Source organism: Rhipicephalus sanguineus, chromosome 6 (assembly GCF_013339695.2).
Source record: "Rhipicephalus sanguineus isolate Rsan-2018 chromosome 6, BIME_Rsan_1.4, whole genome shotgun sequence".
In the NCBI taxonomy this organism is placed as follows: Eukaryota; Metazoa; Arthropoda; class Arachnida; order Ixodida; family Ixodidae; genus Rhipicephalus; species Rhipicephalus sanguineus.
This window is the reverse complement of record NC_051181.1, coordinates 73839981-73856295: the sequence shown is the minus strand read 5'-3', so window position 1 is coordinate 73856295 and position 16315 is coordinate 73839981. Positions and strand designations below refer to the sequence as shown.

General features: G+C 49.3%; 1 protein-coding gene across 1 annotated transcript in view; it reads left to right on the top strand.

The window, feature by feature from the left end:
• Positions 1-4819: 4819 nt before the first annotated feature.
• The window catches only part of LOC119395888 (uncharacterized), a 137521-nt gene continuing 126025 nt past the window's right edge, over positions 4820-16315 (top strand). Inside the window, exon 1 of the mRNA XM_049416536.1 lies at positions 4820-4911. Within this exon, the coding sequence (XP_049272493.1) occupies positions 4820-4911 (92 nt within the window). The remainder of the gene's footprint in view (positions 4912-16315) is intronic.

The following is a 16315-nucleotide window of genomic DNA, read 5'->3' as shown; positions in this document are numbered from 1 at the left end:
TCGGGTCAGTTGTACATAAAGGCGCTTTGTACAAGTCACAGTCGCTCGCAATGTCACTCGCTTACGTACGGCTTCATGCGCACTACGTGCACAAGTTCAGGTCGGTGCTGGCGACGCCTTGTACAGTGGGGGATATCCGGGACGACCTCATAGGTGACGTCACTTAGTCGTCGCAGCACTCGATAAGGCCCGAAGTATCTTCTAAGCAGCTTTTCGGATAGTCCCCGTCTTCGTACAGGCGTCCACACCCATACCCTGTCGCCGGTTTCGTAGGTTACAGGCCTATGATGCAGATTATAGCGACCCGCGTCGTACTCTTGCTGTTGGTATATTCGCACACGTGCGAGCTGTCTGGCTTCCTCCGCGCGTTGAGTAAATACTTCGGCACTCGTTTCAACGTCGTCGCATTCGTGTGGCAGCATCGCATCCAACATTGTCCTTACTTCTCGTCCATGAACAAGATAGAATGGGGTCATCCGTGTCGTTTCTTGCTTAGCCGTGTTGTAAGCAAATGTTATATAAGGTAGAATCTCGTCCCAATTTTTGTGCTCGATGTCCACATACATTGAAAGCATGTCTTCCAGGGTTTTGTTCAGCCGCTCGGTCAGTCCGTTGGTTTGTGGATGGTAGGCTGTCGACTTACGATGAATCGTACCACTGAGCACCAACACATGATCTAAAAGCGCTGCTGTGAATGCGGTTCCGCGATCTGTTATAACGATCGATGGTGCGCCGTGTCTCAACACAATATTCTCGATGAAAAAGCGGGCCACCTCCTCTGCTGTGCCTCTCTGGATGGCTTTTGTCTCGGCGTAGCGAGTAAGGTAGTCGGTCGCCACAATAACCCAGCGGTTACCAGCACTAGAAGTAGGAAGTGGACCCAAAAGATCCATTCCGAGCTGGCCAAACGGCGTTGGCGGGACCTGGACTGGTTGTAACAAACCGTCTGGTTTCGTCGGAGGTGACTTGCGCCGCTGGCAATCGAGGCAGGTCCGAACGTGATGTTTCACGGCAGCGGCGAGTCCTGGCCAGTAGTACTTCTCCCGCACTCTGCTTAGTGTGCGCGTGTAGCCTAAATGCCCAGAGGTGACCTCGTTGTGGCACGCTTGCAATACTTCACAACGAAGGGCGGTAGGGACAACCAGCAGGTAAGTGGATCCGTCTGACGAGAAGTTCATTTTGTAAAGGACTTGGTTTCGTAGACAAAATGACGATAAGCCTCTTGCAAAGACTTTGGGCGCTTTCTGAGTTCGTCCTTCTAAATAATTTATTAGACCAAGCAGCTCAGGATCGTCATGTTGTTGGTCTGCAATAGCCGATGTGTCGAGAATCCCGAGGAATGCTGTGTCTTCGTCGAGAGTAGCAGCTGACTCTATCGGTGACCGAGACAGGCAGTCAGCGTCTGTGTGTCGTTTCCCCGACTTGTGCACAATCGTCATATCGAACTCTTGTAGTCTAAGGCTCCAGCGTGCCAATCGCCCGGAAGGATCTTTAAGATTTGTCAGCCAACACAGAGAATGGTGGTCACTGATCACCTTGAAAGAGCGGCCGTACAAATATGGGCGAAATTTCATAACCGCCCATACCACGGCGAGGCATTCTTTTTCAGTGGTTGAGTAGTTTGCCTCTGTGCGTGAAAGAGTTCTGCTTGCGTAGGCGATCACTCTTTCCGTGTCTTCCTGGCACTGCACAAGCACGGCTCCAAGGCCAACATTGCTGGCGTCAGTATGCAGCATTGTAGGGGCTGTCTCGTCGAAGTGGGCAAGCACTGGAGGCGTGTGCAGACGTTGCCGCAAGTCATTGAAAGCAGTTTCCTGTTCGTCTCCCCAAACAAAGGCAACGTCATCCCTCGTGAGGCGAGTTAACGGCGACGCAATGCGTGCAAAATCTGGTATAAACCGCCGATAATATGCGCAGAGGCCCAGAAAACGCCTGACAGCCTTTTTATCTGATGGTATAGGGAACTGGGCGACGGCGGCAACTTTCTCAGGATCCGGACGAACTCCTGCGTTACTGACAACATGGCCAAGAAACTGTAGTTCTTCGAAGCAAAAGTGGCACTTCTCCGGCTTCAGCGTCAGGCCAGCGGACCGTATGGCCTGCAGAACCACCTGCAGCCGTTGAAGGTGTTCGTCAAACGTTGCGGAAAACACAATGACGTCGTCAAGGTAGACTAGGCAGGTCTTCCACTTCAGCCCTGACAGCACGGTATCCATGAGGCGCTGAAACGTTGCAGGCGCGGAGCATAAGCCGAATGGTAAGACCTTAAATTCGTACAGCCCGTCTGGCGTCACAAACGCTGTTTTTTCGCGATCTCTGGGGTCTACTTCAATTTGCCAATATCCACTTTTTAAGTCCATCGAAGAGAAGTAACGTGCGTTTCGAAGCCTGTCGAGCGAATCATCTATACGGGGAAGCGGGTATACGTCTTTCTTTGTCACCTGATTTAGCTTTCGATAGTCCACACAGAAACGCAGGCTGCCGTCCTTCTTCTTGACTAGAACAACAGGTGACGCCCAGGGACTCTTTGACGGTTGAATCACATCGTCTTCAAGCATTTTGGCTACCTGTTGTTCTATCGCTTCTCGTTCTTTTGAAGCCACACGATACAGATTTTGATGGATTGGCCTCGCTGTGTCCTCTGTGATGATTCGATGCTTGGTCAGGGGTGTCCGGCCGACTTTTGAGGTCGACGCAAAGCAGTCGTGGAACTCGGCTAGCAGCGCTAGAAGGCGTTCTCGCTCCTGCTGAGGTAAAATAGGACTGACGTCAAGGATGGGTGCTAGGTCTTGGAGATTTGGTGCAGTCGTTGCTTCGAGTGCTGAAAAACAGTCGCGGACATCTACTACCTCATCGAAATAGGCCAAAGCTGTGCCCTTTGGAAGGTGCCGGCGCTCTGTGCTGAAATTGGTCAACAGCAAGTCCGTGCGCCCTTCGTTGACATGGACTATTCCTCGTGCGACTGAAATGCCGTGAGTGAAAAGCAGCGAGGTTATTCGGTCTGCCACTCCTTCACCGTCAAACGGTACGTCACAAACCACTGAAACAAGGACACACGATCGAGGCGGGACAGCTATGTCGTCGTCATTGAGGCGAAAGGAGATGTGTTGCGGCAATAAAGAATCAGTCAGACCAGGACTCTTGGAGAACGAAACCAGGCGGTCCGGGAAGTTGATTACAGCGCCGTGCTCCCTGAGAAAGTCCATTCCTATAATTAAATCTTTGCAGCACGCTGGGAGAACGATGAAAGTCGCGACGAAAGAAGTACCTCCTATGCCGATTCTTGCTGTGCATCGTCCAGTAGGCTGCAGTAATTGACCGCCCGCAGTTCTTATATGCTGTCCCGTCCACGGCGTTTTCACTTTCCTGAGACGAGCGGCGAAGTCATGACTTATTATGGAAAAGTCGGCACCTGTATCGACTAAGGCCGTCACTTGCTGTCCATCAACAAACACATCAAGGTCGGCGCTCACAATTTCGTCGCTGTTAAAGTTCGTCGGCGTCACGTCGTGCTGTAGCGGCAGTACTGGGGGCTTTTTATCCTCGTGTTGTCGGCCTGCGACCTTACCCCGTGAGGTCGCCGCCTCTAGTTTCCCCGGCGTGGGCTGGGCGACCTCCTCCCACGAAGGTCAGCAAAGGTACGCCGATTCGGTGATGCCGACTGTGCAGGGGATGGAGAGCGTGACCGGTGGCCGAAGTCGGGCTGGTGATGGGGCAGCGACTCGTTATAGGAAGACCGCGTCATTGGAGGGCCTTGGAAATTAGCGTCGTCACGGCGAGCCATGTAGTCGGCGTTGGCGCGGCGACCGTCATACCACGGCCGAGGAGGGCGAAACGCTGTGTCACGGTGCCAGCAATAGCGAGCTATATGGCCTGCACCACCGCAGTTGAAGCAGAGGGGCCGGCGATCGACAGTGCGCCAAGCGTCCGTTTTCCGAAATTGCGGGCGTCCCATGGTGTCCTCTTGTGATGGTGATCGAGGCGCGACAAATGATGGCTGGCGGCATGATGGCATCGGAGTCATGGGCAGACGTCTCAAGGCCTCTTGCTGAGGGTGTGACGAAGGTGCGGCTGTAGGCGGCTAGTAGTACGACGCGATAGCTGTGACGGGTGGTGGACGTCGGACATAATCGGCATAAGTCATCTGACACTGGTCGTAACCAGGATCAGCAGCGGAGAAAGCATGCCTAAGTTCGTCACGAACGACTTCGGCAACGGCCGCCACGAGTGTATCCGTTGTGGGAGTCCAAAGCTTCTGAAGTTCTTCTCGAACAATCTCCCTGATCAGGTCACGCAGGGAGCTCTGATTGTCCAGAGTCATGGAGGCGGCGTTGATTGGGGTGCTAGTGCACAGGCGATCGTACTGCCTGGATCTTTGGTGCAGAGCTCGCTCAATGGCAGTTGCTTCCCTCATAAAATCAGCCACAGTACTTGGGGCATTGCGGACAAGTCCGGCGAACAGTTGTTCTTTCACGCCGCGCATAAGGTAGCGTAACTTCTTATCCTCGGACATGTTGGGATCAGCCCTACGACACAGGCGTGTCATGTCCTCGGCAAACATTGCCACAGTTTCGTTAGGTTTCTGAATTCTTAAATCTAGTAACTGTTGAGCACGCTCTCGACGATCGACGCTAGCAAAGGTGTCAATGAGCTGCTGTCGAAAATCATTCCATGTCAAGATACGGCCTTCTCGATTCTCAAGCCACGTGTGAGCGCTGTCATCGAGAGTGAAATATGCACGGGCAAGCTTTTGTTGAGCATTCCACTGATTGATGTCGGCAACGCGTTCATAGTGGTCAAGCCAATCTTCAACATCTTCATGTGGGGCACCACTGAAGCGATCAGGTACAAGTGGCTGAAGAAGAGTTACCTGTGGCGGATTGGGAGAAGAGGTGCCATGTGCAACCTGTGGTGGGCTGGTGTTGGCCATTGGCAGATGTACGAAAGGCCTGGTAGTCGATTCCTCGACGGCGGTCAGCTCAGGAGAGAGGCCTAGCAACCGCCGACTGAAGCGGTGGACGGGAGTTGTAACAGGTGACGGCGCGTCAGGACTCGATGAACGGCTCCCAGATTGAGTGTGGAGCATCAGGCAGGGTTGCGGTCCAGCACCTCCACCAGTGTCGCGGTGCACCGTAAACGGACAACCAAGACGTTTTGTAGAAGAGCAAGCAGCCCGTTTTATGCAGCAGCATAGACAAGACCATATACACAAAACACGTCTTCTTCTTCGGTCAGAGTCCCGTTCCGCGAGACTGTCCGAGCCCACATCATCTTCTTCGTTGTCTGCATTAGAGCTGGCGCGGCAATATTCTTCATTATGCCGAGCTCAGGCAACACCACCTAAATACTTGGCTCAGGCCACTACCTTACACCTGCTACAAACAAACTCCTATCCGTCACTTTCTCGATATCCCGACATATACACTACGAACACGTAGCATCGCTCCCTCACATGTTGTGAGAATGTCCCGTCCAGTACCAGAATGTTACTACCGAGACCCTCTCGTCGAAATGGTGCGCTGCCCTGCGCAGCTCCCACCTCGACGATCCGTTATGGGCCATCCAGCAAGCCCGCGAGACGGCGAAGAGGCAAGACCTCGACGTCCCCACGTGGAAGGCCTAGGCCAAGGAACTTAAATTGCTGGTTCGTAATGAAGTTTATTCCTCCTCCTCCTCCTAGCCACCATTAGCCGGGCAAACTTCTTCACAGGAGAGCTGGCTTTAAAATTATGAAAAGGGTTCCCAGAAAAAAGCATGCAAAATGAAACGAACACTAAAGGCACCTATTGCACAACAGTAGTTCGGTGAAAGTATCTCATACAGAATGTGTTTCGCGGTAGAACCTTCCACTTTCCGCCACCACTGGTGCTTGTCGTCAAACTTCTGCCCGTTCTACTGTACCATGGAAGAAGGAAACACTATTGGTGAATTCCATTGGCGGATTCGTAGTGGTCGACGAACTCTACGCCGGAGCACTCCACTCCGTGGAGAGCATGCGAAGGAAATCTTCCAAAGGAGCACAAGCGCCCTCGCCAGAGCAAACGTAGGGGGCGCTAGCACACATCTGCTTCTAAGGTCCATCTGCTTCGCAAGCGCCCAGCATTCCTCGCGGTTCGCGCAGTTTTCGCTTTCACGGGCGCCTGCAGCGGAGAGAACGGGCGCGGTCGGACAGCGCATTTAATCGCACACGCGGTACGCCACGCTCTGCGCACGCGCGGGGAGCTTGCGACTTCCGGTCGAATCCGCCGCTTTTCGCGGAGTTGAGAGAGCGGCTCCGTGGAGTGGATCTGGCGCCGGAGCTGCTCCAGATCTGCCAATGAAACATACAGGGAGCACTCTCAATCCGCCAATGGAACAGACTTTTTCCGAATGGAACAGAAAAACTGCTACCGGAAGTGCTCCGAATCTGCCAATGGAATTCACCATAGGAGGGAGCGTCACGTGGCAATCTTGAAGTCTATAGTAGTAAAAATTTAAGGGAGGAATAAGCTCTGGTCGCGTGATAGGCAAGCGCTATTATTGGTCGGCCCACTTTGGTTGCGTCGGCTACGGGCGCTGCGGTGGCCTAATCCTACTGGAAGGAACACAGCGGACAGCGCAATAGAAAAGGGGGATAAAAAGGGGCGGCGCGCATACAGCGCTGACTTGCAACACTGTGTTCATAGGACGGGAAGGATGAGCTCATATACATATGCCTATAGTGAACTATACATATGCCACTGACATGCGCCACAACCAGGCTTCAGATCTGCTTCGGATGGATTTCGTTCTTGAGATTCACGACGCTTGTTTATCAAGCTTTAAACAAACTGATATGAAGTTATCTTCACATAAAGTTTACTTTATTCTCCTGTATGTAAAACTCACTGCAGGAAGCTTGCGTGACAGTGAAATTGAAGTGAAGCCTGGACAAATTCAACCACCAGGGTATTCATATCTCTGCAGTTGTATTCCGGATTTGGCACTACCAAATAATGAATCATTTTGTTCACAACACTTGAAAACAAGCACGCACGTTTTTTCCTCGAAATAACGCATCAACAATTTATGGAAATAAAAATACTGCATCGAATGAGAAACACCTAACGTATCATGTGCTAGGACGCCAGGCGCGTCTGCCCCAATGCATTATTCGTTCCACCGTAAACCCGAGTCAGAGGAGCGTGACGGTGCGTCTACTTCGCTTCGCCGTCGTTTTGCAACCGAGTTGACCGCGTCTTAGCAACACGCGGTCAAAAAACGTGAATTCTATACAGTTATTCTATACACTGGCATGGCACGCTACATCTATGCGGAGCGGTGCATGAACGACGCTTAGTTATGACTATCAAATGTGACCAAATGCAACCTGTAAAGCCGCAACGTCGCCGATAGCAAGGGACTTAGCGGTCTTTAGCCATTTTGCACAACAAAGGCACCGCTTGAGTGTTTTGCGCCGCACCCCACTACCCACGCTTGCGGCAGGACACAGCTGCTACGCGGAAAACGAAACTGAAACTGCAACTGAAAGACATTTTGACAGCCAGCTGGCCAACGCAATCCAATCCGAAGCCTGTACTTCTCATCGTTCCTATGGTGGTTGAACGATCACAGCGCCAGATTCCCCTCTAGAGATTCATATGAACCTCTATGCTTCTGGTCACGGTGCCTCGATGCATGCCGCTGGCGGTACACAGAGCTCGGAGGTACTTCAGCGTGTTCACTATGACCCGCGAGATGGCGCGAAGGCCGCGCTTTAAACGTCGTCACCCCGCTCGTGCTTCGCAGGAGTTGGTATGCGCGCGTCCGACTTGTACTTTGCCCTACAGGGCGTGGTCGTCCGTGCTCGCGCGCTTATCTCTTGAGCGGGAAGGTTTGTACGTCTTGTGCTTTCACCGAAATTTTCGCGTTGAAGCTATAGACCGCTTTCGCAAACGCTGCAGCTGACGCGTTTGCGAAAGGAGTGAGCTGCTAGCTAGAAGAGCCAAAGTAGGGGCTAGTTGGTTGTGCATAGTCGACGCTTACAGCGCGCTGATCAAACAGAGAAGTAACTACTGTGACACTTGTTAGTTCGTGCTCGTCCTGCGTGTGTTCTTTCCGTGCTTCCTTTGTGCTTGAGCAGTGCGCTGCAAGTTTCGAGCTGCTTGCCGTTCTTTGTGTGACATTCCAACTTGTTGCTATCGCATTCATTGCTTCGCCCTTGCGACGAAACGGACTTTTCGTTATATGACAATGTCGCATTACTGCAAAAGGAAAGCAACATTGTACAGTTTCCTCTACAAGTAACCGTACCATACAAACAATGGTGTAGCATAAATGATGGCTAATGACGGCTACTGTTTTCTAAATGATGACCAATGTTGGCTTGCGTCGGCTAAGTGGCGCATGATGTCTGCTAGTGTTGGATAATGTACGCTACAGCGTTGCCCTGGGCACTCCTACGGTGAGGGGGCTCGTCTATTTAACAAATGCACTTAGTGACGGCGCAACAGTTAGCCTACCATACACCACACACGTGCTGCATCCAAGCCGCGTGGCGACGCAGCATATTTTGGTCTCGAGAGCTCTGCCCGTGTCACTTGGGCGCACATAACATACAGTTTGGCCACCGCACGTGTATTAGCCCCGAGAACGAACACTGGCGGCGCGGCAGTCGCGGCGGTGTGACGTCACGGCAAGGACTCACTTGCCCCGCGGCCGTGGATCACCTTTAGAAAGTTTGGATAATATAGCTTATAATGGGTGAATTCCCGTCCGAACGGAAGCTTCACCGTGAAAATGGTGATGCACGAGAGCAAGACATTCGGTGCTAAAAAATTTACGCTAATGGGCCTACTTCATTACAACTTGGCGTAGACTCCACGGTTAGAACACGCGTCCCGAAGATTACAAATTAAATTAGGACGTTTTCAATTCACTAACTACATTGCGGCTTATCGTACAAGTTATTTATGCCTTTGCAGATTATCTAGGTGATTTGACAAAATTGTGTTTTCTGCTACAGAAGACTTTAGATGAATCTGTCTATCGTAAAGAATCACTTAATACATCCGGGAAATTAAACAAAATAATATTGCCACGCACACAATGGTTTCGGAAATTCTGAGGTGTTAGTATATACTTGGACTACGTAAACATTTCTTCTCAACACTCGTCTCGGATTACGAGGCCGTATACCCTGATTTGCATGAACTGCTCGTCCGTACAACCACCGGGTCACAAGCGGTAATGTTAAATTCTCGTGGGAGCACTGTTGATAACAATCGTCTGCAAAACAAACGCCTGAAAGTCGAAATGAGCGTTCTGAACTGTTTCAATGGCACTCTCAGTGACGTGGCCCACGTAATAATTGAACGCCCTTCGCCTTAATGAGTCAATTAATGGTCTCGCACGTCATGTCCACATAAAGGTTCATGATGCTCAGGGATATATCAAATGTAAAAAAAAATTCATTTATGAGCTGACTATCTAAACTAGTACTTATACAAGTGTAACAGCGCCGTTGCTACGATGCTGCATGAAGACACAATCTCACAGCAATAAGGAGTTTCCGCAATTAACCTCAACTTTTTTATGTTGTGAAATGAAGCCCCGAAATTATTGCGAGAAAAACGTGAAACTAAACAACACGATGAGTGAGCAAGTACAAGAGAAAAACAAACACAACTGCGGCAGTATTCTCGGGCGAGCGCTTTCGAGATATTTTGCGAAGCTCAATACTGCATGGCGCTTTCGTAATCGTGCGTGGGGCTTGGCACACCGGCAAGAACGCTGTCCGCCGATCGCGGATGCGTCCGATGCAAATAACACTTGTGGAGGCGAAGCCATCATATTTTTTAAAAGAAGAGCCCGTGAACAACGCAACCTAATAATGTGAATAAGGTGTCTAGCGTGTCAAGACCCCGACATGATTGTGGGACACGCTGCAGATTAATTTTGACCGCCTCGAATTCTTTAACGTGCTCCTGTATCTAAGCAGAGGAATGCTGCTTTTCACACCCGTCGGAATGTGGCTGCTGCGGTCGGGAATCAGACCCATCCCCGAAGTTAGCAGCACGACACAACAACAAACCTGATCACCCCTTTCAAAGTGTGCACGATGGCGCGCGGACACCATTCGGGACTGTGAAGAAAAAATGCACATAACTTTTTGTCGTTTTACTGGGAACATTATCGATTCTGGTTTTTCGTCATTCATCTGAAGCTTGAGGCAGGCAAAAAGCGAACGTAAACAGCTGAACAGCGGACGAAGAAAGCGCGTGATATGGCGGCGCGTCACGGCGGGCGTCGAAGATTCCTTGCCGTGACGTCATCCACGCCTCCCGCCAGGCGGCCTATACGATAGCTGTTTTTCATTCATTCATTCATTGTTGTGGCTGTCAGTGCTTCTCTTGGTTCAAGCTGCCCCTTACATGCCGATGATTTCGTAGCAGACACTTAAGCTGTACTGATCCAGCAATCTTCGTCATCTTGCGGTCGTTTAGCTAAAGAATGAAATGGAAACTTTATTTCTTTTTTGCAGTACTTTTAGTTCTGTAGGCCACGAATAAAGCTTTCTGTACAGGCTGCAGAATACTGCAAAGAAACCAGGTCTATAACGGAGGCTTTTCAGGATGACTTGCGGTAGGTACGCCTTTACAGATTTGGCTCCATCGACAGTGCGTCGTGTTTGTTCCTGCTTGTCCATGACATCGTTATTCTCGGGACGGCTCACTGCCCTCCAATAGTAGAGTACATCTTTCCGAACACATAACTTCTCTATGACACACGAGCACTGGTGTGTGTCAAGCCTCTTCTCTGTCTTTGTCGTGTCATCAACCTGTGTCATCAATTGTAAGTGTTGCCTCCGTGTCATTTCATGTGTTGATTTATGTCCATGTAATTGAAGTCTGCTTTGTCATTCTCGTAAACGTATGTCTCGCAAGTAAATGTTATGTTGAATTGTTATTGTCAGCAGTCTATGATATAATACATTTTTTCTAAACACACCAGATTGTCTGTCTCGGGACACCTTAGTGCTCTCCCATAGTCAGTGTGCCGGAATGGAACGAAAACCGAAAACGAAAAAAAAAAACGATATTTTTGACTGGAACGAAAACGTAACCGAAACGTTATCTATTGTTTCGTTCCGGAGTCAAACCGAAATTTTCTCAATCGTTTTTCGGTTCGCGAGACAACTTCGCAATCCGGAACAACTGAGCTCATGCAATGTGAGGATATCTCAGGGTACAGTACTAGCGCCTACCTCAGGCAGGAATTCCATACTAAAGATATGTTGAAATTGTGTGAAAAACGAAAACAGTGGCAACCAGACATGTTTATATTAACGCAAGTGGACTTTTGCGCACCTGTCACGCAGGCCAAAGTGGAGAGGGCATTGTCGGCGCTGAAGTTTGCTACAGCGAAAAGCTATTATGAGATCATAACAGCTGATTTTGGCGCCATAGTTGTCCGCCGCCGCCGGTGTCCGAGACCACTATCGCATGATATAAGAAAAAATTAAATGAGAAACAAATTTCTAGGATCGGATGGGATTTTAATCCGCGCCCTCTGCGTGGCAGCCGGGTCTTCCACTACAGAGCCACGATGGTGCTTGTAACTCCTTCGCAAAAAATACTCCATACGGGGTGTCATGTCGGGCAAGGAATCGTGTTAACATATGTGATATAGCGTGGCAGAAGAGTAAAACAACAACCAGTCATCACGCAGTGCTAATACCGCAAAGAGTGCGTGGTTTAATGCTTCCCACCAGTGTTGCGGAGTTGCCCCACCAGAATTGGAATGACTCCGGAATCATTCAACATTTTCGCGACCCCGGAATGGAATGAGGACAACGCATGGAGGAATGGAATGGGAATGAAATTAAGCGCCTTTTGCACGGAATGGAATGGGAATGGAATTACGTGTTTTTCCGAAAATAGATCACGTTTTCGTCTACGTGCTGTTTTTCAAACTTCAAACATTAGTAGGTCAGAGCCTCGAAATTAACAATAGAGCAGTATTTTTAAATGGCTTGGCTGATTACAAGCACGGTACATTTATAAGCAACGCGCCTACTACAAACCGAGGCATGAGTTAGAGTACAAACAAATGTATTATCCCAGCAGATACCGAAGAGAGAAACAAATTAAATTACCCATGCGCGTTGGTTCCCAAAGTGGCGAATACTCTTTGCACAGCCTGATCTTTATCTCAAGAGTAGTTTAGTACCTGACACATGTAAATAACCTTTGCGACAAGGAAGACATTGCATACCTGCGCACAGGAGAACACAGAAAGTTCTCCTCACCCCTTCCATGTTTGCGAGGCGCGCTTGACAAGCGTGAGTGCTGACGAGCAGTGCGGCCCAGTGTTCCATATTCGATGCAAAGGCACAAGGTGCCCGAGCGGTGCACTGTTCCGACTAATAGGGAACCCAAGCTCAAGTTTGCGGCGCGACGACTGCTCCGCGCTTCGGCTCTGGAGAGAAGCTCTGGTGCAACTGGGTGCATGCGCGGCCGCGCTCAGCCTGTTTGTCGGCAGCAGGAACGCGCGCGCGCGTTCTCAGTCGGTGCGGTCGGTGCGGGGAATTGGAGCGCCGTGCTGACAGCTTGGCACGCTGAGCCGAGAGGCTTGCAGTGCGAAGCTGCATTTCCACGTTGGCAGAAGCGACCCCGCGGAAGCGCAAGCGAGGTCCGACGTATTGCTGTCTCGTGGCCTGCCACAACAGTACAGACAACACCAAGGCACGCGATTCACGTGTGAAACTGTATCGGTTCTCGGGCATGTCGCACGAGAAATAAAGGCGGCAAGCGTGGATAGCTGACAGCGCTGTCTCGCCTTCTATTTTGGCTGTCTGAGTTCATCGCTTTCATTCGTTTCGACTACATGAATCAGTACGTAACTCGGCGCATGCACGCAGCGACTACAGTAATGATTACTCGCTGTCTTCTCGCATTGTGAATGTCCAGTTACGGTTGTAGGTGAAACAACATTGCGTTTGGTTCCCCGTGTTCGTGAGACCTACCCGTCGTTGTTGAACGTTCACACTCGCATTATACGAAGCGTTGCGCAGTTGGTTGAATTCAATTGAACTCGGCACATTGTCAGAAGTTCGGCGCCTGCAATTCACGCGTCGGGAAGGCTGCTTTATCACGCCGGAACGGACGTGTGTGCATTTTCAGCAAGCTTTGACATCGTTCTGCAGGTTTGCTTTGTTTTTGTCACTTCATTAGGGTGATAGTTAAACCGCTAAATATAACTGGCACTTAATACATGCTTTGCAATTGCAACCTTGAAGTAACCACCTTCTGACTTTGTGCGATTCTCTAGCCGCGTTCGCGCAGCAGGTTTTATACGCCTGTCAAGTCGGTATCATAAAAAGAGAGTGCAAGCATGACGCGAGAGCCGAAAAAACTAGGCGAGCAGTTCATCTTGCTTCACAGTGGTTAAAGCTCAGCTAGCTGCCTCGCGTCTTAATTGGCGGGTGATTCTCCAGCGGCACGGAGGACTTGACTGTAACCTTCTCAGGAAACAGTGCCATGGCCGTATAATTTCTTTTTTTCACACGCCGCAAACGTTTGTTCACGAAAGTGCACGGCTGCTACTGCAAGCATGCCATATCAAAACAACAATCATGTGATTCGTAGTCCGCACCGCACAGCATCGATAGCGTGCACGGTTTCCTTTCGGAGTGCACGTGGACCATTACGCATCTTTAACATGACAGAATGAGACTTACCTCGAGGAATACGTACTAACTGAGTAATCGCGACTTGGGAAATACATTTCGCTTCGAGTCGGGCGTCGTATACTCGTCGATCGTCTGCTCTTCACCGTAAACGTGATTGACGAGCCTTTCTCGTTTTATCAAGTTCGCTTTACGTAAGTGCCAGTCAAGCTTGAAGATCCTTTTGAAGCCACACTACAAGCGGTACATTGTGAGACGCCGCAAGTGCACCGCTAGAGATCTCTGCCCGTGCACGGAAGCGAGCGGCAGCGCATTGGAGAGAAGGGAAAACGCGCATTGCTGGCACCAGGGCTGGGCAAAGATACTTTGAAATTGTATCGCGACACGATACAAGATACTCAGGCAACAAGTATTTCAGATACAGATACAAGATACTTCCGGAATAATTGTATCCGATACGATACTTCCCAATTGTATCTTAAGATACTTCGATACATTTGCAAATTTGCTCTTATAATATCGATATAATGAAACAGGAAACGCTTATAAACAAAAATATTTAATCGGAATTTTCTTAACTGCGACCAAGTTTGTTTAATTTTGAGAAAATATCTCTTTGTGTCCCTAGATTTCTGTCTTACTGCTCAATATATATTAGTTTCATTCCGAAACAACTCAGCTTAACAGGAGAGCTCTTAATACGCTGCGCTGTCAATGGTTCTTGTTTGACACCGTTTTGTAATTAAAGGGTGCCGCTTCTCTACCTGCCGACCAGCTAGCGGGTAGCCATCTGAATACAAGAACGTCAATAAGAAGCCTCCGCACGATGGCGCAAATACCGCTGTGCAGTTCTACCTTGTACGTAAGTTAGTTAAAGACTTTGTTTATCCGGTGGACGACTATCCCAGCCCCGCGAGGGAAGGATCATCGCGACGCGGCCACACATCGCGTCGGCGTGACGTCATCAACTCGGCGAGCAGCCCTCGCTACTCCCGCCTTCTTCTGGCACCCGCGCCTGCCCCTGTGCTGGCGTATTACAGTTTTCGCAATACCGGATCACCCGAAATGCAGCAACAACGCTGGTAGCGATATTTTTTCGTGACGGATCATGTTTATATTGAGGGCTTAAAACTGCAATGATTTTTATATTCTACTTACCTGCTGGCGTGAAGCGTTCGTTAGCAACATATTGACTAACCTGCAGTCATTTGAAATTTCTTCTCCGAGAGAACAAGTGCCGTCGAGAATTGTCTCGGGCATATTGTATAGTTACGTGAATTGCGCATATTGTAGTGACACAAAGCGTTGCAGGATATTAGTGCTATTGTCACTTATGGCTCCGACTGTCTCGTGATTTGCAACAGTGAAAAACTTTACGGTGACCTCAAAAAAGAAAACCAATATATCTTAGTCAAATAGCAAGGCATTTCCGCATCAATCACAGTGAATACTTTTACAGGTCGTTTCACGTAACTTTAGAATCAAATATCTAAAAAAGTGGTCAAAGGGACACTAAAGAGAAAAACGATTTTTCTCGTATTAGGAAACTACTCTTTCACAATAACAAAGACACCACGCTTGCTGCGAGAAGACGCTCAGAAGTGAGAAATCGCGCAAAAAGAAAATGTGGGTGTCGACGCCACCTTGAAGTTTCCACACCATTCGCCGTGACGTCACATGTTTTGACGGCGCCTACTAGGGCCTACGTAGTTCCTAAACGGTAAAAATGAAGTACACTGTCCTTGAGGAGGCCATAGAGTTAACATACCAAGTTTGTAGGAAATTTTTTTGAGGCAATGGCGCCAAAATACGATAAGTACACTTTCAAATCCGTGACATCACGCGTGGAGATTATGGCGCGAAATTAAAAAATTAAGCTTTGAACTTCATTTTCTCCTTTATTAATACACCTATGATGGTGAAATTAACGACATTATAGTTCTGAAAGTACAATTTATCAATCTAAACCTATTCATTGTTTCTCTTTCGTGTCCCTTTAACCGCGACTGAATAAAACCAATGGAGTATGGTTTACCGTCATGTGGCACTCCTTATATTATATTTTATATTGCGCTTAATTGGCTGATTAACTGAGGTCAAAAATGATTTTTAATATTCATTTAGGACCAAGTGGGTGCCATCACGTAGTAGAGGGCATTCCAAAACGACCGGTCCAATGTTTGGTGGCGACGTACATGCTGCGTGGTGATTTTTTTCCAATTTTAAAGGAAAGCGCACGAAATATCAAATGAAACCACGTGACTGCGCCGCTCGAGCGCTACCCTATACTTCAGCGCTCTGAAACTTGCTTCGAGCATAACAACCGGCGCGCTAACTGTCAGCATATCGAGAACGACGGCGTTCCCTTGCCGTGTGCGGTCGTTAGAAATGTTGACGACTGTGAAGCCGATGCACAAAGCCGCGGCCGGTTATTTCACCATGGTCCACGCGCCGGTTGTTTCGCTCGAAGCGGGTTTGAGAGCGCTGCAGTACGGCAGCGCACGAGGGCAATCATGTGGTCATGTTTTGCAGGCTTTCCTTAGATGGCATGCAAACGGAGGACAGAAAAAATAGCACTCATGGTGACAATCAAATTATGATCAAAATAACCGCTTGAATTATTGAGCAAGAAGAAGAAAGATACAGTACGCCAAGAAACCTTATGCT